The 23,153-nt window shown below is 45.7% G+C and overlaps 1 protein-coding gene across 5 annotated transcripts in view; it reads right to left on the bottom strand.

Moving 5' to 3' along the window:
* Positions 1–23,153, bottom strand: part of DNAH9 (dynein axonemal heavy chain 9) — a 371,124-nt gene that overhangs the window by 169,286 nt on the left and 178,685 nt on the right. For all 5 annotated transcript variants that reach the window (XR_016223981.1, XM_070061398.2, XM_089317689.1 and 2 more), the window contains 5 exons: positions 17,882–18,055; positions 16,848–17,055; positions 3,297–3,462; positions 915–1,017; positions 92–331 (listed from right to left, as the gene is read on the bottom strand). Coding sequence is in view for 4 of the 5 variants with exons in the window: in XM_070061398.2 (XP_069917499.2) it covers positions 92–331; positions 915–1,017; positions 3,297–3,462; positions 16,848–17,055; positions 17,882–18,055 (891 nt within the window). In the remaining variant the exon portion in view is untranslated. The remainder of the gene's footprint in view (positions 1–91; positions 332–914; positions 1,018–3,296; positions 3,463–16,847; positions 17,056–17,881; positions 18,056–23,153) is intronic.

Below are 23,153 nucleotides of genomic sequence, written 5' to 3'. Positions count from 1 at the left end.
TTTGCTTAAAAGTTCGGCATTTACTACTCATTTTATTAGTAACAGGAGTCTCCTGGTCATGACCGAGGCATCTTGGAGCAAATGCACTCACCTGGAAGATGTTGGCAAAATCTCTGAGGTTGAAGATGTAGTGGAATTTGATCGCAGTGGGCAGGAATGTGGTGGCGATTTTCTGGTGGAGAGTGAGGGCCAGGTGGACCAGCTGGGGGATGGACTTGTGCAGGGGGGCTGGGAAGTTTCCAAGCTGCAGGTGCTGAGTCAGGAGGGTGCTGTAGATGGAGGAGAGGGCATCTGCTCCCGGGAAGGAGAGCACAAACACGCAGAAGTGACGCTGCATGGGACACAAAGGCACATGGGGAGGACATGAGCCAGAGGCCCTTTGTCACTGAGTGGAAATCACCTCTCCTGGGTTTGGATAAAGTAATGAACATTTTCTGTACATTATCCTCAAGTTTCTCATGCTATTCCCAAATTTAGGTTGAACCTTAAAAAAAAATCACTGTTGGGGGTGGTGGTGGTGAAAATAGGCTTTGGACCTCTGGTCAAAGATATCTACATAGCCTAATAGGAAGACAGCTGAACTTGAACTCAGATAATCTGAGTCCAGACCTGAAGATTTGACACTGGATATCCCTATGGCCTTGGGAAAACAGCTTCATGTCTCTGAAATGCCCTCATCTACAGAGATAGGGAGTTGATCACATGAACGCTATGACCACTCCAGTTCTAAAAGCCTCACAATTTTGGTTCTGGGAGTTTCTCAGTCCCTCTAAAAATGCAATTGAGCATCCTATTTGATTTGCCATTCTGAAAGGCTGGATGGGGAAAGGCCAACTATTATTCATTATCAAGAGAGATCAGCCCAGATAAGGCACCGTTAGGACCTATGAACCACCCAGATCTGTAATTTTTACCTGAAGCCGTGGGTTGATGGTGAAGCTCCCTGCAGTTGGGTTCATACAGGAAACATACTGCACATTCATGATCTCCTTTAGGGACAGCTTGTTCCGATCATACCTGGAACCAGCAGAAGGCATAGGTGAGAGATGTGTGAGGGCCAAGGTAAATGGGTGCTCTGTCAAGGTGAGGTAGTCTGTATCCCACGGCTTTTGTGTTTGGTAAGAAAAAAAGTCTAGATCTACTGCTAGAGACTGAGAAGAGACAAGAGCTCAGGATAAATTCCAAAGGCAGTTAGCATCTACAGAAACAGTCTAGGAAGAGAGACCACTCTGTGGTACAGCAGAAGGCAAAGGAAGCCAGAGTTTCCAAAACAGAATGTCTAAACACACCAAGTGCTGCAGGCAGAATAAGAAAGATACAGACCCCAAAGGATGCCCTTTGGATTTTGAAATAATGATGCAGGTAGTAATTTAGCAAGAATAGCTCAGTAACGTGCAGGGAAAATATATCAAACAATAGTGGATCAAAGAGACAGCAGGAGATGAGGAAGTGAGGTCAGCATACAGAGATTAGGTAGTGTAGAGGAAGAGAGCCAGAAAGGTTATTAGAAATGATGTTTTTTAACACAATAGAAGGAATTCATGCAATTTTAAATGATGTGAAGGAGGCAGCAGGGAGACAGAGGGGGCAACTGATGAAGTTAGGTCTCCATTAGTAGAATCAAGATGCCGACGGACAGTGCGTTAGATAAGATGGAAAAGGAGGGGTTCTGAGTAAGTTGTACATACGTAGAAGCAAGCAACGGGGCAAAGCTATGAGCTGGGTGGACTACGAAGTTTGAAGAGAGAGCAGATGATCTGAAGTACACGTTTCTGGGAGAGGACTTGTAAATAGACTATGATAGGCCAGCGCCACGGCTCCATAGGCTAATCCTCTGCCTGCGGCACCGGCGGCACACCGGGTTCTAGTCCCAGTCGGGGCACCGGATTCTGTCCTGGTCACTCCTCTTCCTGTCCAGCTCTCTGCTGTGGCCCGGGAGTGCAGTGGAGGATGGCCCAAGTCCTTGGGCCCTGCACCCACATGGGAGACCAGGAGAAGCATCTGGCTCCTGGCTTCGGATCAGCGCGGTGCACCAGCTGACCATTGACAGGTGAACCAACTGAAAAAGAAGACCTTTCTCTCTGTCTCTCTCTCTCTTACTGTCCACTCTGCCTGTCAAAAAAAAAAAAAAATAGACTACGACAATACGGCGGCATTTCTAGGAAACTTCGACTTCCCATGTAAGGTTTGTGACTATGAGTATAGGGTAAAAGTAGTTAGTGTGTCTCTGATTTTGACCACAGAGTTCATCTGCTCAATGACCAGTATTGAGACTATGGGTGGTTGCATTTGACAGACATCCAATAAAGACTGTAGGGAGGAAATGACGGCAACTCAGGTTCCCATCCTAACTATAATCCTTCTCTACAGAGTTTCTCTTCCCACTCCTCACTCTTAGCAACCAACTTGATGTGAGGTATGAAGGATAACTGAACTTGTCTCAAGTTTTGTTTTCCTGGTGCGTGCAGATCTTAGGCCATCAACACCCACGCTGTTGCAAGAGACCCCAACACAGCCTGTGGGTTGCTCTGAGGAGATGGAGGCTCTGAAGGTCTGCAGGCCCTGGTGTGGTTGGTACACAGTGTGGTGAGTGTTTTCACTGCACCTTCTCAGTGCTATAGGGCCACGGTCGGGGATTAGAGAGGATCATTCTGCTTTGGGGGTTTGGAGGTCCTTCCAGAAAAAAATAATTTTGGGTTGAGGCCTGGAGAATAAAGGCTTTTTCTTAAATGGGGGCTCAGTGGCTTCTGTAGATGAAATCTTCATGTGGATAATGGCCTTGCTGTATGTACGTATGTATATATGTATATATTTGTTGGAGTGGAGGAAGGGAGAGAGCTCTTTCCATGTGCTGTTTCTCTCTACAAATGCATGCAATGACTTGGGTTGGGCCATGCCAAAAGCAGAAGCCTGGAACTACATTTGAATCTCCTACGTGGGTGGCAGGGACTCAAGTACTTGAGCCATCACCTGCTGCCTCCCTGGATGCCCACTAGCAGGACAGGAAGCAGAGTAGCTGGGACTTGAACCAGGCACTCTAGTACGGTTTGCAGGCATCCCAAGCAACAACTTAGCCTGCTGAGCCACAAGCTTTCCCCTCACCCCCCTGCCAATGGCCCTGTTTGAGAGAGAAGTCCAGGAGGTGGAGGATCCCCTGAAGACTGGGGTTAGCATGGGGATTCTCATCTGGACCCAGAGTTCAGCTGAGGTCTGTAAGTCCAGCAGACTTGCAACTGGCCTGGCTCCAGGTCTTGAACTTTGCCCCTGGCCTATGTCCCCTGTGTGTGTGCTCTTACCAGTGGCCATAGTCCAGATGCTGCCTGATGATGGTATGGGGCTGCACAGTCCCGTAGGTGTCCACCTCAGGCATGTTCACATCGTCAATGAAATAGATAAGCTTCTTGTTACCTGGAGGGCCATAGTTTCTTCCAGCCTTCTTTTCTAGAGGCTTCTCCAGGACAGCTGGGGAGAGAGATCCAGTTAGTGAGGGAAGGGAGGGGGGCAAACTCAGAGGCCAAGTCTGAGGCAGCATAGAAGTCAAGGGCAAACCTAAGGCACAGCCTGCATGTTTGTGTAACCAATAGCAATGATGACAATGATGACAACATCAACACAGCTACTGCTAGACTGGGGCATGCTGTAGGATCAGAAGGTAAAGTTTAAGATCACTAGGCAGTAATGATGGCAGTACCCACCAGACACTGGACATCTTAGTATGTGTGCCATGCTAGGTGCCTACAAACATTTATCAGCTCATTCAATCCTTACAACATCATTGTGAGACCTGGTGGTATACATTCCATTTTACAGAAGACAGGAATGAGGCTCAGAAGAACTTTACTAAGGTAGCATCAGGACTCAAACCACAGCAGGGAAATGTTAAATGCTATGCTATTTCTGATGGATCGTGGTCCTCCGTTTTCTTTGTTCATAGCCTAGGAGTTGAAGATCCTTTCATAGTCCTAAGGCCAGGCACTCAATCCTCAAGGAAACCTACAAACAACTGGATCCCAGGTAGACCAAAACTTTCTACATAAGACGGTCAAGGGTCATGAAGGCTGTGGCTTCCATCCCAGGGCTGGCCAGAGGTCCCTTCCACCTTGGGGTGACAGGAGAGGACTCAGGAGGTATTTTGCCAACGGTGCTCCCAGAGAGTTCATCTCATGAGGTTTTCCTTGATGGGAAATAGAAATGACAGTCTCAGAGAATTTCTCAGATGCTTCCAGTGATGTGGATGGCTCCCTGCCTTGCCTTCAGTCTCCTGGCTCCCTGTGGGGGCATCTCGGGGCCTCTTTGGAGACTAACTACAGGGCCTGTCTTCTGGAGTTGCTCCTCAATTATTATGCCAAAGGGGAGGAAACAAACCCCATGGTTTTCAGCCTGACAGGACTTGTTCAGAACAAACTTAAGTGATAGTGTGAGGGGTATTTACACTTTTTTTCCAACTTGAAACAATTAAATATTTATGGATTACAAGAACAACACTTTTTTTTTATTATTACAGCTGGAAGCTCTAAACACTATCTGATTTCTTCTCTTGAGAAACACGTTTGTAAACAAGGAGAAAGTGTCAACAGACATCGGAAGGTGACAGATAGAAAGACAAGTTCATTCAAGAAGCTTGAATATTCTAATTTTCTGGCCCTGAGTTAAATTAAGTGTTTCAAATAGGAATTAAATTTAAATTTAATTATCATCCAATTAACATACACTATCAACCAATTAATCACCCAACACCTTCTCCCCCTACCCCCAAAGATGTAACAACTATATACGAGATCTGTCAAAATGAAATATAATTAATGGGCTGCCAAGGACATGCTTTGGAGAGCAATTGTTCTCATAGGAAATTCTCTGCTTGGGAAGACTTGTGCCTCCTCCTCCCAAGGCAACGATATTTAAATCAACCCCTGGAATTAAGCAGACCCTGTAATTTGGGTTGACTAAGATCTTTATGCTCCTAAAGGATCACTGAGGAGAGAAGCATGTCAGTTAGCGAGAAGCAGCATTAGAGCGCCCTGGACTACCTCCATCGGGGATGATGGGCTCTGCCCAGAGACAGAGGACTGCCTCAGGACAGACTGACAAACATTTGCCATCTCTTCTTGGGCTGAATTCTGCTGCAGGTCGCAGCCAGGGTAGAGCTACTCTGTTTCCAGGCACAACTGGAGAAAACAAGTGGCTGTGAGTTCCAGGGAAAGGGGTGAGGCTGAAGGCATTAAGCAAATCTGGCCTTCTTACCCCATGTCTGACTGAGTTCTGTGCCATGGTTTGCAAGCCTGGAGACCCAAGCCCACAGCCGGCCAGCCTGCACTCACTGCTCCATTCTGCACTCAACTTCTCCGGACCTGAATGCCACGGCTTGGGGTTTGGGCTGAGGCCCTAGTGGAGCCCGTGCTCTTACTTGTGCCACTGCTGGGCACCATTTCACCATCGTCTTATATTTAAAGAGCAATTTGATTTTCTTTTTTTTCTTTTTAATTTTTTTATTTTTAACTTTTATTTAATGAATGTAAATTTCCAAAGTACAGCTTATGGATTACAATGGCTTCCCCCCCATAACGTCCCTCCCACCCGCAATCCTCCCCTTTCCCACTCCCTCTCCCCTTCCATTCACATCAAGATTCATTTTTCGATTCTCTTTATATACAGAAGATCAGTTTAGCATACATTAAGTAAAGATTTCAACAGTTTGCTCCCACACAGAAACATAAAGTGAAAAAATACTGTTTGAGTACTAGTTATAGCATTAAATCTCAATGTACAGCACACTAAGGACAGAGATCCTACATGAGGAGTAAGTGCATAGTGACTCCTGTTGTTGACTTAACAAATTGACACTCTTGTTTATGGCATCAGTAATCACCCTAGGCTCTTAATAGTTCCCCATTGGTCTCATTTCACCATCCGTGCCACTGCCCTTGTTGTCCATCGGCTCTGTTTTGCCATCTCGTGAGGCTGTCGCCTGGTATCTACCCTATCCTCCCCGATGGCCTCCCTGGGTCTCCTGTGGACTCCCTCCACTCTATTCTCAGAACAGCGGCCGGATGTACTCCGGTAAAGTGTAAATCAGACCCTGTAGTCCCTTGCATAGAGACCTCCTGTGCCTCCCACCTCGCTTGGAGCCAAGGCCAGTCTGGTTACCTCTATTTACACCTCACACCTCTGCTTTTCTTTCCTGCTGTTCCCTTTGTTACTCTCTACTCTAGCCACTCCCCTTTGATACATGAGTCACTCGCTGCCCCAGGGCCTTCGGTCTGGCTGTTTCATATGTCTGGAATCCTTTTCTTCCAAATGCCAGCACAGTTTGCTTCTTACATCCACTAGCACTAGGTCTGCATTTATTTACTCAAAACCATTTTTTCAGTAAGGCCTTCCCCTGGTACTCGGTCTCAAATTGAAACCCACACTTCTTAGTCCTGGCTTTGCTTCATTTGTCTTCATAACACTTATTGCCACTTAATTCCTTAAACCTTTTATTTATTGACCTTATTTATTATTATCATCAGCGCCCATACATACTAGATTATAGACCCTATGGAGACAGCAGTTTTCCTCATTGACATAACCTCACCACCTCACGTAGTACATTTTCTAGTACATAGTAGGGGGCTCAAATAATTTATTCATTTAAAGTTTTTTCAAAATTAATTTATTCTATTTGAAAGGTAGAGACACACACACATAGAGCAACACACAAGGAAACAGAAAGCGATCTCCTCTATCTAATGTTGCGCTTCCCAAATGCCCGCAACAGCCAAGGCTGGGCCAGGCCAAAGCCAGGAGCTTGGAACTCAATCTGGGTCCCTCATGTGGTGGCAAGGACCCAGTTACTGCAGCCATCACAGTAGTATTGCATCCCAGCATGTACATTAACAAGAAACTGGAACAGAAGCAGAGCCAGTGCTCAAACCCAGGTACTCTGATATGGGATGTGGGTGTCCCAAGTGGTGGTTTAACTGCTATGTCAAACACCTGCTCCTCAAAATTATTTATTAAGAGCTGAATAAATGTATTTTATTATTACAATGAATCTAAAGATATAGATAAAGAAAATGCTACTATCGCTGTTTTGCAAGTAATGGCACAGAGGTGAAGGCAGTTTTAATACCTTGCTGGAATTAGAACTCAGGCTTTGGATAGGAATCCAATGCTTCCTCATCTCACTCAGAGACAGCCTTTTTACACACAATTTAGATGACAGGCAGAGTGACAGGGAGGGAGGGAGGAAAGAAGGGAAGGAGGGAGAGAGGGAGGGATGGAGGGTGGGGGGGGGAGAGAGATAGAGATAGAGATAGAGATAGAGATAGAGATAGAGAGAGAGAGAGAGAGAGGCCGGCACCATGGCTCACTAGGCTAATCCTCCACCTGCGGTGCTGGTACTCCAGGTTCTAGTCCTGGTCAGGGCGCCGGATTCTGTCCCGGTTGCTCCTCTTCTAGTCCGGCTCTCTGCTGTGGCCTGGGAAGACAGTGGAGGATGGTCCAAGTGCTTGGGCCCTGCACCCACTTGGGAGACCAGGAGAAGCACCTTGCTCCTGGCTTCGGATCAGCACGGTGCGCCGGACACAGCACACCGACTGCAGCGGCCATTGGGGGGTGAACCAACGGAAAAGGAAGACCTTTCTCTCTCTCTCTCTCACTGTCCACTCTGTCAAGAAAGAGAGAGAGAGAGAGAGAGAGAGAGAGAGGAGCAGCCAGGACTCTAATGAAATTCTGGTATAGGATGCCAGCATTGTAGGCCACAGGTTCATCGACTGCTCTACAACGCCGGCCCCCTGCAGCATACTTTTGACAGATCATTAGTAAGCAATGCAGCTCAAGCTCTGCATTGAGCTGGTTTATATACCTGCAGTTGAACTCTTTTCCTTCATGTTGGGGGTTGGTGCCATGGCATAGTGGGTAAAGCTGCCGCCTGCAGTGCCAGCATCCCATATGGGTGCCAATTCGAGACCTGGCTGCTCCACTTCTGACCCAGCTCTCTGCTATGGCCTGGGAAAACAATAGAAGATGGCCCAAGTCCTTGGGCCCCTGCACCCACGTGGGAGGCCCAGAAGAAGCTCCTGGCTCCTGGCTTTGGATTGGCCCAGCTCCAGCCATTGTGGCCACTTGGGGAGTGAAAGAGTGGATGGAAGATCTCTCTCTCTCTCTCTCTCTCTCTCTCTCTCTCTGCCTCTGCCTCTCTGAGAGAGAGAGAGAAAAAATCTTCTATCTGCTGGCTCCATCCCCAAATGGCCACAATGGCTGGGCTGGGCCTGGCTGAAACTAGGATACTGCAACTCCATCAAAGTCTCCCACGTGGGTGGCAACAGATCCAAAACGTGGACCCTCTTCCGCTGCTCTCCCAGGGCATGAGCAGGGAGCTGGATCGGAAGTGGAGCAGCCAGGACTCTAATGGAATTCTGGTATAGGTTGCCAGCATTGCAGGCTGCAGGTTCATCGACTGCTCTACAGTGCCGGCCCCCTGTAGCATATTTTTGACAGATCATTAGTAATTAACCATGTTTTACTCTGCATTGAGCTGATTTGTATACCTGTGGTTGAACTATTTTCCTTCATGTTATCTAATTTTTCATGTGTTAAGACTTCTTGGTTATATTGTAATAGCTTTGCATTTACATTTACAAAAAGGTAGCGCACTTCGCAAAATTATAAAAACGGTATAATTTCATTTTAGGAAGATAAAAAGCATCACAAATGGTAGTGATGAAACTGAAAACCATCCGTCATTCTGTCACTCAGCAGTAAACATGACTTTCAACACATTTTTTGTATTTTATTCTAGTCTATTATGTTAGAATTTTTTCCTCTATAGTATCAGAATTATAATGAATGTGCTTGTACATGTTACTTTCATTTAGTATATCGTAAACCTCTTTATAGGATCATAAAGATCCTCCTAAATCAAGATGCTAATTGCTGCGTTGTGTTCTATAATTTGGATGGACCAAAATTTATGGGATGATTCCTCTGTTGTCTGAAATATGTGTTGCTTTCAATTTCAATCTACTTTGAACCCACTGTAATTCCAAGCAGAATGTCTTGCCCACTATACGGTAAATCTTTGATGCTTTAACTTTCATGTGTGTCATCTCCTTTCTGGAAGACACTGAGTGGAAGAAAGCTGTCTGTCTATCAGAGAGTATGCACAGTGTTCCTTTGAGGTTGAGAGTCTGATTAGGTCTTTGAAGGCTTTGTCTAACCTTCAGCTCTTGATGAACAGGTTACAAGAAATTTATTTTACACAAACTTTCAGACATCTGAGATCCTATGTAATTAGTGTAATTAAGCATTCAAATATTTGTGGAAACAGTAAATCAAGTCTCAGTTGGATGGTGAGAGAATTCATGATTTTCACGGGAATGCTTTTTGGCCTTCTCCCTTTCTGCAGAAACAGAGTCCACTGGTACCTTAACCAAGTTCTTTGTTGCTCCTTTTCTGTTTCTAAACTATCTTGTCTGTGACCTTTGTAAATACTTTTATTTTTTAAAAAATATATATTTTCAAAAAGAATGAAAAGGTAAGTGAAGAGACATAAAACAGATCATTTTAAAAACAAATACTATGGAGGTTGGTGCCATGGCATAGTGGGTAAAGCTGCCGCTTGCAGTACTGGCATCCCATGTGGGTGCCAGTTCAAGACCTGGCTGCTCCACTTCTGATCCAGCTCTCTGCTATGGCCTGGGAAAACAATAGAAGATGGCCCAAGTCCTTGGGCCCCTGCACCCACGTGGGAGACCTGGAAGAAGCTCCTGGCTCCTGGCTTTGGATTGGCCCAGCTCCAGCCGTTGTGGCCACTTGGGGAGTGAAAGAGTGGATGGAAGATCTCTCTTTCTCTCTCTCTCTCTCTCTCTGCCTCTGCCTCTTTGTAACTCTGCCCTTCAAAATAAATAAATCTTTCTTCTAATAAAAGCCAAATACTAAAAAGAGATAGCAAAACAATACAGAATGAGAAGAAACTTACTTGTGTCAGTAATTGAGGATGACATGGTTACTGCAACCATATAAAATTTTATCTCATGTTTCCCTTTAATTACTGCTTGTGCAAAAGCTCAGAACTGAGTCTGTGTTTAATTACAGCCATGGTGCCTGCCCAGATGACTGGCCCAGATCCTCTTTCTCTTGTGTGCAGAGATTGTCCAGGCACTAAGACCTAGAGGGCATATATTGTGGATCCTTACAAGAGATCTATCCAACTGCAAAATGGTCTTTGCCTGAGATTTTACAGAAGATACAGCAATAACTTAAAATAATCTTTTGCCACACCAAACCCAAGGGGGTGATCATTCAACTGTTACTCAGCAAAAGGTCATTCCTTCATTGGGCAATGCCACTGGGTTTGTGGAATTCTGGGGGAGGGGGATGGAGACTGAACATGAGTCTCTGCCCCGCTCTGCTGGGGAGGTGGGTGTTCTTAGCCTGTGGTTTGCACACATAGGGGAAGGTAGTCAATGGAAGGTTGAGTTTTTCAATGACCATTGACTGCAGGGCCTATTGTATTTTCTATCAAAGGGGAAGCTGTTCACATGTTGTAGATATCAGATAGACAGAAGCCAAGCTGGCATTCTGATGTGGATCAGAGTGCCTGCATTCGTGTCTCAGCCCCACTCTCAACTCCAGCTTACTACTACTGCGAACCCTGGGAGGCAGCAAGTGATAACCCAGGTAGTTGGGTCCATGCCCAATCTAGATTGAGTTCCCGGTTTCCTGTTTCAGCTTGGCCCAGTCCTAGCTATCGTGGGCACTGGCAGAATGAATCAGTAAGCCTATTCATCTGTCTCTCTCTGCCTTTCAGATAGATAGAAATGAAAACAAATCCACAACTTACAGTCTTATAAAAGTAGAAGGCAGTTACAACTTGATGGAGTAAAACAGCTCTGCAATGAGGTAACTTGAGGGAAGTCACTTAAACACACCTATGTCTAATTTTCTCATTTTGTAAAAATGGGGGAATACCATCATATCTGATGGACACCATTCCAAAACCTCCTCTTCAGTCTGAGGTGGCCATGTGACACAGTTCTGAACAGTAAGGCATAGACATAGGTCTATGAAGTTATTGGGGAGCTATCATTTCCTGTATGGTCACTACCTCTATCCTTTTTTTTTTTTTTTTTTGAAGATTTATTTATTTATTTTAAAGAGTTACAGAGAAGGAAAGGCAGAGAGAGAGAGAGAGAGAGAGAGGTCTTCCATCCACTGGTTCACTCCCCAACTGGCCACAATGGCCAGAGCTGCGCTGATCCAAAGCCAGGAGCCAGGAGACTCCTCCAGGTCTTCCCACGTGAGTGCAGGGGCCCCAAGGACCTGAGCCATCCTCCATTGCTTTCCCAGGCCATAGCAGAGAGCTGGATCATAAGCGGGGCAGTTGGGCCGGCGCTGCGGCTCACTAGGCTAATCCTCCACCTTGCAGCGCTGGCACACCGGGTTCTAGTCCCAGTCGGACCGCCGGATTCTTTCCCGATTGCCCCTCTTCCAGGCCAGCTCTCTGCTGTGGCCCGGGAGTGCAGTGGAGGATGGCCCAAGTCCTTGGGCCCTGCACCCATGGGAGACCAGGATAAGTACCTGGCTCCTGCCATCGGATCAGCGTGGTGCACCAGCCGCGGTGCGCCGGCTGCGGAGGCCATTGGAGGGTGAACCAACGGCAAAGGAAGACCTTTCTCTCTCTCTCTCTCTCTCTCTCTCTCTCACTGTCCATTCTGCCTGTCAAAAAATAAAAATAAAAATAAAAATAAAAATAAATAAAAATAAAAAAAATAAGTGGGGCAGCTGGGACTCGAACTGGTGCCTACGTGGGATGCCGGCCCTGCAGGCAGTGGCCTCACCTGCTACACCACAGCGTCAGCCCTCTTTTATTTTTTTATGTGGAATGTAGATATGCCAGCCAGAACAGCAGCCATTCTGCCACCTTGAGGGAACAGCCAAGAGAGTAGTAAATACTTTATCATGAGCTGTTGATCCAGCATTAGAAGATGCCCACCTTAAGATTTCTTGTTTGCAAAATGATTTATTGTTTATGCCAGGTTTTCTGCTACATCCACCAAAAGCACTAATGATCAGTGTCTGGTAGGGCAAGGAGGGAGTAATGCAACTGAAGAGGGTAAACCATTTAGCACAAGGGCTGGCACGTTGTAAACCCTAAGTAAGCCATGCGCTCGTCACCCTGGTGAGCGGTATGAATGCCCAAAGCACAGCTGCCATTGCTACTTCAAGGAGCTCAGAATCTGTATTAGAAAAATGCTTGGTTGGCACCGTGGCTCCCTAAGCTAATCCTCTGCCTGCGGCGCCGGCACTCCAGGTTCTAGTCCCGGTCGGGGTGCCGGATTCTGTCCTGGTTGCTCCTCTTCCAGTCCAGCTCTCTGCTGTGGCCAGGGAGTGCAGTGGAGGATGGCCCAAGTGCTTGGGCTCTGCATCTGCATGGGAGACCAGGAGGAAGCACCTGGCTCCTGGCTTTGGATCGGTGGAGCGCGCAGGCTGTAGCGGCCATTTGGGGGGTGAACCAACGAAAAAGGAAGACCTTTCTCTCTCTTTCTCTCACTGTCTAACTCTGCCTGTCAAAAAAAAAAAAATAAATAAATTCTCAGTGGAGACTCCAGAGCTGGATTAATGAGAGGAAAGATGCAAGTATCACCAAGCAGCTGCCTCATCTGATGTTGAGAAAACAACCCTGTACAGCCTCGCAGGGTAAGTTAGCTGCAGAACGTCCCCTTGGAGACCGCTGGGGGTGACTTGCAGGGTGGAGTTCTTGCCTGTTTGAAAGCTGGGATGTTTCTTTCAAAGCCTAGTTCAGGGTAAACTCATTTTTCCAGCAAAGGGGTTTTGCTTGTATGCTTTTTGTTTTGACAGTTGAGGCTTAGAAATTATTGCATAACATCATTCTTAAATTTGAGAAGAAATTTGTTAATATTATTATAATAAGAGCTTCCATTTACTAGGCACTTATAGTACGCTAGGACTCATTTTGAGTGCTTTACATATTTTACCTTACTATTCAAGAGTGAAAAGAATGAACTATTGGTACACTTAACAATGTGGATAGATCTCAAAATCATGCTGAGTGAAAGAAGCCAGCCCCTCACCCCCCCAAAAAATAGAGTGCTTATTGTGTGGCTCCATTATATAAAATTCTGGAAAATACGAATCAGCAGTTGCCTGGAACTAGGCAGAGTGGGGAACACTGAGTGGGAGGTCTCAGAGGGACCCAAGGAAACCTTTGGAGGTGATGAGTATGTTCATCTCCATTACGATGATGCTTTCATGGTATGTAAATATTTTGAAACTTAGCAAGTATGTGTGGTTTATTATATGCTAATTATAATTAAATAATTAAAAAAGTAAGAAATGTTATGCTTCCTTTCAGTCAGCAAATAGATAAAGTGAGCTCTGATTTACTTGCACAATGGAATTTCTATGCGGTGGTGAAAATGAAAGAAATGGATCTGCAGGTCTGGACTCTTGAGAAAGGTTAAGTGGCCAAAGGAAGGTATAGTCGAGCACACACTTAAAATTTAAATACACAGGCAACATTCTCTATGCAATGGGTACAAGTGTATCAAAAGTGTGAACTTGGAGTGACACAAATTAACTTTAGCATCAGGTTAAACAAGGGCAGGAAGGAGCAAGGGATGGGCTAGAGGATCAGCTGTACTGACAATGCCTAGAGCCATGGCGAAGTGACAACTTCTAGCATCTGTGAAATCTGTGTAATGCTTCAAGGGCATCTGTTATGTTATTGTCTGTGCTTTTCTGCATGCTTGGAATATTTCATATTTTAAAAAATGATTTAAGTAATTCCCCTTCCCACCCTCAGCATTCAGTTCCTCTTGCCAGAGACAACTGCTGACACCAGTTTCTGGTGCATCCTTCTGGAATTCTATCTACTTATCTATCATCTATATATCTATGTCTATATCCATCTACTTGTCTATCTATACATCTACTTATCTATCATCTATCTACTTATCTACCTACTTATGTATCTATCCATCTATAATTTATCTTTCATCACCATCACCTATCATGTATCTATCTCTCTGCAATTTATCTATGTATCTATCTATGCATGTATCTATCTATCTACTTGTCTGTGTTTCTATAATCTATCTACTTACCTACATACTTATCTATTCATCTATCATCTATCCATCATCAATCTATGTATTCATTATCTATCATCTATCTATGTATCCATCTACTTGTCTATCATCCATCTATCTATAATCTACCTACCTATCTATCTATCCATTCAGCCATCATCTACCCATTCTGTCTCTCCTCTATCTATGTGTAAATGATATATAAATGTATGTAAATCTTGATATATCTTTTTAAAATCAAGTAAGTGAGTACAATTTTAGTTACTTCCTTTTAGACAGGACACAGTTTGGAGCAGCTATGGTATGGCTATGGTTTTAGTGTCTCCCAGGGGTTCATATGTTGAAACTTAGTCCCCATGGCAAGGTCTTAAGAGGGTAGAAACTTAACCCAACTGTGCTGGGTAAAAGTGGGGCTTTCGTGGGGTGATGAGGATTAAAGTGCTCAGAGTGGAGCTCTGGGATCAAATGGTGGTGGCTTTATAAGAAGGAGACAGACCAGAACACAGGAACGTGCCCTCCCTCAGTTGCTGTGTGATGACCCGCTTTGCTCTGGAAGAAGGCTGCCTTCAGTTGTGGGCCTGGACCCTCCAGGACTGTGAGTGAAACAAGGCTCTCTCTCTCTTTATGAAGTTACTTGGCCTCAGGAAATTCATGATAGTGACAGAAAACAGAACAATACAGGAGCACACCACATGCGCTGCTGTATGTCTTGCTTTTCTCACTCAACAGATCCTTGGCAATAGTTCCAAATCAGTGCATACATAATTTCCTTGTTCTTTGCAAATGCTGTTTAGTGCTATGTCATGTGAATAATTAGGCTCTTTCCCATCTTTTGCCACATTTTCACATCTGTCTGGATGTGCTACTTGTCCTTTAACAGACTATGCCCCATCACATTCAATCTTTCCTTACACACACAGAGTCTTAAGTACAAACAGCAATTTGGGTAGTGAGCCAGTGGATGAGATCTCTCCATCTGTCTCTGCTGAGTCAAAATCCATCCCTGTATATTTTAAAATAGCAGAAAGAAGGATATTAAATGTTCTCACTGCAAAGAAATGATAAATATTTGAGGTTACCATTTTTGTTAGCCTGATTTGATCATCTCCCAATGCATACATATATTGAAACTTCACTCGGGGGCGGCGCCATAGCATATCAGGTAAAGCTGCCGCCCACAGTGCCAGCATCCCCTATGAGTGCTGGTTCAAGTCCCAGCTGCTCCACTTCCGATCCAGCTCTCTACTATGGCCTGGGAAAGCAGTAGAAGATGGCCCAAGTCCTTGGGCCCCTGCACCCACATGGGAGACCTGGAAGAAGCTCCTGGCTCCTGGCTTCAGATTGGCACAGCTCCAGCCGTTGCAGCCAACTGGAGAGTGAACCATTGGATGGAAGACCTTTCTCTCTCTCTCTCTCTCTCTCTCTCTGTGTGTGTGTGTGTGTGTAACTCTGACTTTCAAATAAATAAATAAATCTTTCAAAAGAAAAAGAAACTTCATATCGTACCTCATAAATATATGCAATTATTATTTGACAGTTAAAAATGAAACAAAAAAGGGAGAGATGGTGGCGTCTCTTTGCTACTGAAGTGGTGGCTAGGGACAGCCTTAGCTTCCATTGCACACTCCTGGCACTTAACTGCTGCAAATGAGGGAGCTGGCTGGACCCTGTTCCTGGAGGAGCTGGGACACATGGGCAGAAAGAAGGTAGGACAATGAGCTTCCATGGAAGCTGGAAGATAGCTAGCACTCTGGCTGCAGTGGGAGACTCGGGTTCACAGCTGGCAGGGACACAAGATGCTGAACACTGTGTGGCCCAGAGGGAGCCATTTTCCAGGACTTTTGGCCTAAGGCCTGGTAGTCAGAGAGGAAAAGCACTAGGCTAGGCTGCCTTTTTTCTTTATAAGCCATGACTTGTAACTCATCAGTCTGCAAACAGCTCACACATAGAATTCCGGACTTTCGTGAGGACACACTGCACTGTCACCTGGGAAGGCATAAAAAGGCAGCAAAAAGTGGGGCAAGGCTGTTGGCTGCTGTTTGGGAAGTGACAACAGCCTTTTGCCCCAGCCCTGCCCCTTCTCTCTTTTTGTTTGGGAAGTTGGCTTGTATATTTCTTGAACAGAACACTTTGGTTCACTTGTTGAATGTCGAGACTCTGTTATGAGTAACAGTTAGGGAGGGAACACCTCTGGCAAGGAGAGAACACATGCAGTGAGCCTCTGACCCCACAGCCAGGCCCTGGAGGTTCCTGCCCCCTGGGGGAGCCCAGTGCGTCAACAGTGCTGCAATGCCGACTCCACAGAGAGTCGGAAGACCTGATGTGCCATGCTGGCCTTGCCCTTTGGCAGTAACCGTGACAATCCTGTTCTCTGTTCTGGGCCTCAATTTTCCCACCTACAAGACATGAGGGGTGAATGAAATGATCTCTAGAGGCCCTTCCTGGGCCAAATGTCTACAAGACCACCCCTCAATGGCTCTCAACACTCCTTGTCGTCAAGGTGCTGAACTGTTCGGTGTTGAATGTAACAGGCCAGGGAGGAACGTAGGGAGAAAGAGCGGGAACAGGAAGCAGCATTCTGTGCTGGAGACGTGCACAGAGGAGTGTGGAAGAAGGAGGGGAGGGGTGGAAAGGGGCAGGTGGGAGGAAATGCATTCTGGGATGCAAGGGAAGTTAGGCTAAGTATACACCCGGTGCTCAGCTCCAGCTCTGCCAGGGGACACCTCCCACCTCCAGGTGCCCAGGAAGCCTTACCCTGTAGCATTGCTGATGTGGTGTAGTAGTTAAACGGCACATTTTTCACCAGGTAGTGCTCAGGATCAAGGCTGGCCAGCTTGGCTCCCACCAGCACCGACTTGCCCGTGCCCGCGGTGCCCACCAGCATGACTGGCCGCCGCCGCTCCAGGAGCCGCTCCATGAAGTAGCACACTCGGATGGTCTCACTCGTGTGCACCAAACAGGCCTGGAGTGGGATAGGGTGAGCATGGCAGGGGTGAGCTCCAGGAAGAAACAGGTGTACCATGAAATGTTCTGGAGCGTTGTAGAAGTGGAGATCCTGCCATAGTGGAGCTCACCATGGAAGTGTGGGTCAGGGGTGTCTTCCTGAATATCCATCCTACAGACTCATTCCAGGGTTCCCTGCTACAGGATAGAGAGCATCCTTCCCCTCCTCTACTTGTTCCTGTGTAACCCCTTGTGATCTCTCCAATGCATTTTAGAATTTTCCGGCCCTGCCATCTCCTCTTCTTAGCCCCTAAAATTTTGGTTGGATCTGGTCTTTAAGTCTCCTAGCCTTTAGGGGAGAATGTGATTCCATCATGTTTCCTATGAAAGGGGCCAGTGCTGTGACTTAGTTGTAGGCTAAGCCTTTCCTGTAGCACCGGCATCCCATATGGGTGCTGCCAGGGAGTTCTGACTGCTCTACTTCTGATCCAGCTCCCTGCTAATGGCCTCGGAAAGCCTCAGAGGACAGCCCAAGTGCTTGGGCCCTTGCACCCACATGGGAGACCCTGAAGAAGCTCCTGGCTCTTGACTTCACATTGGCTTGGCTCCAGCCCTTGTGACCATTTGGGGAGTGAACCAGCAGATGGAAGACCTCTGTCTTTCCTTCTCTGTCTGTAACTCTGCCTGTTGAATCAATAAATAAATCTTAAAAAAGGGGGCATGTAGCTGGTGGACAGTTGATTCCTAGAACCCAGATCTCAATAGGAGGCTATTGCTAGAACTACCCAGACCTCTGTGGGGTAGGAGGGGTGGTTGCCTGTTCCTGACAACCCAGCCACACTCACCTGTAAAGGCATCTCAGGATCAAATTCAAACTGGGGGATGAGCTTGGACCAAGGTTCGAATTTCTTGGTCTCTGGGTCTATGTAATAGTCAAAGACGGTGCCCTGGGAGGGAAACTTGACTGTCTTGAACTCTGTCAGCCACCATTTGCTGAACTCTGTCCGGTAGTCCACAAGCTGCAGAAACAAAACCAATCAGGGAGCAAGGTCCTGGAACATTCAGGAGGCCCTGATAGGCAGCCCTGGCCAGCATCGGCAGGAGGGCAGGGTGGGAAGACACCGTGCTGCTGCCTAGGGAAGGTGTGCTGGCTGCACCAGCTCCTCCTGGAAGGATGGTGGTCCCCCAAGCATCAGCCCTGACTAGGCCCAGCTGTGCAGGGGCTGCCCTTCGGTAGGTGTGGCTTTGAGGCACTGTGATGGGTAGGGTGCTCTCCCAGAATGCTGCTGTTGGAAACCTAATCCCCAAAGTCCTGTGTTAATGGCATTTGGAGGTGGGACCTTTGGGAGGTGATTAGGATTTGGTGAGGTCGTGGGGGTGTGGCCTCCGATGGAATCAGTGACTTCATAAGAAGACGAGGAAGAGAAAACTCAACCAGCAAGTGCCTGTGTTGCCATGCAATGCCATCTGCAAGGCTTTGGTGCAGGAAGAAGGCCCTGCTAGGATTCTGGTTCCATGCTCTTGGGCACCCCAGGCTCTAGAACTACCCAATCTGGGGTGTCCAGTGAGAGCAGCAGAAAAACAGACCAAGACAAGTGTTTGGAACCCCCTACTTGACCATGCTACTGAGTCATCTTGGCCTTGGTACATTTAGTAACCATTGGAGGGTGGATGGACAAGTGTGGCTCAAGTGTGGTTCAAGAGGTCCTGCCAAGGTAGACCAGTTCCCCCATCCTCCTAGACACCTGAGACTGTGAATGACTTCCAGGATGGTTGTGAAGGTTGGTCAACTGGAAGGGTGGCTGCTGACACCTGGGGCATAGTGTGATTGGGTGAGAGGAGACTCAGAGTGTGCATATAATTTACCTGCATGCACATTAGACCATGAGGTGTACCCAGGTTTTCAAACTATCATACTCTGCCCAAGCTAACACACACAAATGACCATATCCCTGTAAAACCTTATGCTACTGGCATCTTTTCTGGACAGCAAATGAACACACAAATGTAAAAAAGTCAGAGGTGGGCATTTTAGGAAATATTAATGGAGGGCAGGACAAAGGTGGACTTCAAAGGCTGCACAGAGCAGAAAGCCAGGGGCATGGAAACAAATCTGTACTGAGAAGAAGGAATGCTTCTCATTTTGCTGCCTATTAAGTAAGGAGGAAGAGAGAGAGAGAGAGAGAGAGAAACTTCCACCCACTTGTTCACTCTGCAAATGCCCATAGTAGTTCTGAAGCTGAGAGCTGGGAACTCAATCTATGTCTCCCATGTTGGTGGCAGGAACCCAATTATTTGAACTATCACTACTGTCTCCCAGGGTCTGCACTGGCAAGAAGCTGGAATTAGGAGCTCAAGACTAACTCAGTATAGGAAGTGGGTGTCCTAACCACTAGGCTCAATGCCTGCTCCTGAATCGATTTCTTTTGCTTTAAAGTGAGAAAGGAGATTCTAAACTTCTAAGATGATCAAATAGAGAGAGCTACCATTCATCTCCTCTTCCATGAGAAAAACCAAAGCAGTAAGCAAATAGTCGTGTCTCAAGGTGAGTGTGTGAGAGAGAACCCTGGCACTCAGTAGGGGAATAATGGGAAACTTTGGGGCACAAAGACCTGGAATGGCAACACAGAGAGAGGAACAAAGCCAACCATGGACTAAGAGCTCAGCCCAAAGGCTAGAGGGGCTCACCATGGCAGGGGCAAGCCTCGGCAGAGCCCACCCCCTTGATCAGCTTAGTGGTCCTAGCTACAGGAAGCATCCAAGGTGGCACCACAGACTAGGAGCCCAGGGAGAACAGCTCTCTGGAGATGTCACGGTTGGTTGCTGAGACTCAGAGAAGGCACTCACGTTGTGTCTCCACAACCCTAAGGGCATAGGCTGCAGCAGTGTAGCACCATCTTGAGAAAAGAGTCATTGTCAGAATCTACACTGCCCTAGGGAGCAGAAGCCCCTGCAGGGCTCATCCCCTGGGGCCCCACTGTCCTTCTACCACATTGGCTAAGATGACTGCAGCCTCATAAATCCAACTGTATCTAGCAGAGCAGCGGTGAACCCTAGTCCACACAGCACTCAGCCCTACAGGAAACAAAGTACGCAAAACAGCAGGGGGATCCTGACTCCCAGACCCTAGAGGGAAATATACAACTTTACATTTGGGCCCATCTCCTTCACGTTCCCCCCACTCCCGCCTGGTACCTGGTGCCGTGCTCACTGCCACTGGACCCACTCACCAAGACTCCCCATCAGGGTTCCTGGAACTGTAGCCCAGTTCGTCCACCACTGCTCAAAACTGCAGGAACTTGGCCTGTGCCCAGAACTGTGCACTCACTGAGTCTGTTAAAAGTGCCAGAACCAGCCCTGTGGCTTCAAGCAGTGGCTTAGGATCTGCGTGCTCCATCTATTCCAGTGCCAGTTCATACTGTGGATTCAGGTCCTTACCTGGGCAGCAACTGGAGGTACCTGCATTCCCTTGTCCATCCCTGTGCCAGCATCAGCACCACAGTTTCTGCCCCTCATGTGGATAGTGACTGGGGGACTATGTGCCAGAGAATTCATGCAACCTCTTTGGGTTCCAGAAGTGCTCTGGACTCCTGCCATTGCCACTGTCCCTTCAGTGAAAGAAGGTATAGGGATACCACAGCATACGACTTCAACTAAAGCCAAAGTGGCGTTACAAACTGACACCTGACAGCATATCTTTAGAAACAAGCCTTAACTCCATGAAAGCCATTCTTTAAAAACAGTACGAGGCAGGCCTTGTGGTGCAAGTGACAAAATCATCACTTGGCAACAGCTGCATCTTACGTCAGAGTGCCTGAGAATGAGTCCCACCTCCACTTCTGACCCAGCTTCCTGCTAATGCGTATCCTGGGAGGCAGCAGATGATGGCTCAAGTAAATGGATCTATGCCACCCATGTGGCAGACCCAGGTGGACCTCCCCGCTCCTGGTTTTGACGTGGCCTAGTCTCAGATGTTGCAGGTATTTGGGAGTGAACCAGTGATGAAAGATTTTTCTCTCTCTCTCTTTTTCTCTGTTTCATTCTGTTCCTGTGCTTTTCAATAGATAAAAACAAACAAATAAAAAGCCAGAAAGCAATAGGTAAACCTGATCTTCCAGGTGTGCAGATACCAATGTAAGGACCTAAGACCTATGAGAAAAACAGTGCAATATGGCACTGTAAACCAACACAATAGTACCAGATTAAGGGAAAATCTTTGTCTCTTCCCCTCTCTTTGTAACTGTGCCTTTCAAATAAATAAGTAAATCTTTAAAAAATGAAGTTTGAGAATCAATGCATGCTATGAATGAGAAATTTAGCAAAAAGAGATCTTGAAAAATAACTAGACAAATCTTAGATAGGAAGCACTCATTCAATCAAATAAAAAATACGGTTGAAAACCTCATCAACAGATTAGGGCAAGCAGAAGAAAGAATATATGAACCGAATACGAGTCTTTTTAAAATATCCCAAGTCAGAAAAAATAATAATAAAAGAAGAATGCAACCTCTAACTTCTTTGGGATACCATTAAATGCATTAATATTTGCATGATGGGGATTCTTTAGAGAGAGAATAAAGGCACAGAAAAACTATTAAATGCTATAATAGCTGAAAATTCCCCCAGTCTGGAGAAAGAACAAGAGGCCCTGAGGAGCCCAAATAGATATGACCAGGAAAGACCTTTACCACAACACATTATAGTCACATTCTCAAAAGTACAACATAAAGAGAACAAAGAAAAACTCAGGATTTAATGAGTTCACTACCAAATTCTACCACATTTTAAGGAGCTAACACTAATTTCCTCAAACTATTCCAAAAAATTGAAAAGGAAGGAAGAAATCTTTTCAAACTCATCCTAAGAGATTGATATTACCTCAGTTCCAAAACCAGACATGTGACAAAAAAATGAAAACTATGACTCAAAATCTGTGATGAATATATATGCAAAAATCTCTCAACAAAATGCTAGCAAATCAAACCCAATAACACATCAAAAAGATCATCAGTCTGGATCAGGTGGAACTGATTCCAAGGATGCACGAATGGTTCAATATATGCAAATCAATAAACTATCACATCAACAGAATGAACAATAAATATCACATTATTTATCTCAGCAGATGAAGGGAAAAGCAGTAGATGAAATTCAGCACCCATTCATGAGTAAGAAGGCTTGATCAAATTAGATATAGAAGGAACATATATGAGCATAACTAGGGCCTCATATGACAAACCCACAGCTAACAAACATATTGAATGGGGAAAAGTGGATCCTCCGAGTTCTATAGCTGACAAGGATGTCTACTCTCACCACTCTTATTCAATATATTACTGGAATTTTTAACCAGAACAGGTCAGAGAAAACAAAATAAAAGGCATACAGATAGGAAAGGAGAAAGTCAAACTTCTCCTGTTTACAGATGACATGATTCTACAAATACAGAAACTAAAAGACTCCACCAGGTGGCAATTAGAACTTCACTAAAACTTCACTATACAAAATCAACACACAAAAATCAGCAGCGTTTTTACACAAACTCACTGAAACAAACTCACTGAAAAAGAATTTGTAAGAACAATCCCATTCAAAATAACTACAAAATACATTGGAATAAATTTAACCAAAGATATGAAAGATCTTTACTATGAAAATTACAAAATGCTAATGAAAGAAATCAAACAACACACACATAAACACAAATGAAAAGTTTGCCCATGTTCATAGATTGTAAGAATTAATGTTATTAAATGTTCAGATTGCCCAAAGTGATTTACAGATTCAACACAATCCCCATCAAAATACTAACGACAGTGGCATTCTTCACTAGAAAAAAGATCCTAAAATTGAAAAGGATGCACAGAAGACCCCAAATAGCCAAAGCAATTTCTAACAAAAGAAACAAAGCTGGAGGCATTACAATACTGTATTTTAAGACATTACAGAGCTGTTGTAACCAAAGCAGCAATTTAATGAGCATAAAAACAGACACACAGACCAATGAAGCAGAAAAGAAACCCAGAAATAACTAAATGCATCTACAGCCAACTTATCTTTGACAAAGGAGTTAAAAGCATACCCTTGAGAAAAGACAGTCTTTTTAATAAATGGCGC

Source organism: Oryctolagus cuniculus, chromosome 17 (assembly GCF_051225735.1).
Source record: "Oryctolagus cuniculus isolate XC-2025 breed Fujian yellow rabbit chromosome 17, ASM5122573v1, whole genome shotgun sequence".
NCBI classification, from domain to species: domain Eukaryota; kingdom Metazoa; phylum Chordata; class Mammalia; order Lagomorpha; family Leporidae; genus Oryctolagus; species Oryctolagus cuniculus.
The sequence above is the reverse complement of the archived record's forward strand: the minus strand, read 5'-3'. Positions and strand labels throughout refer to the sequence as shown.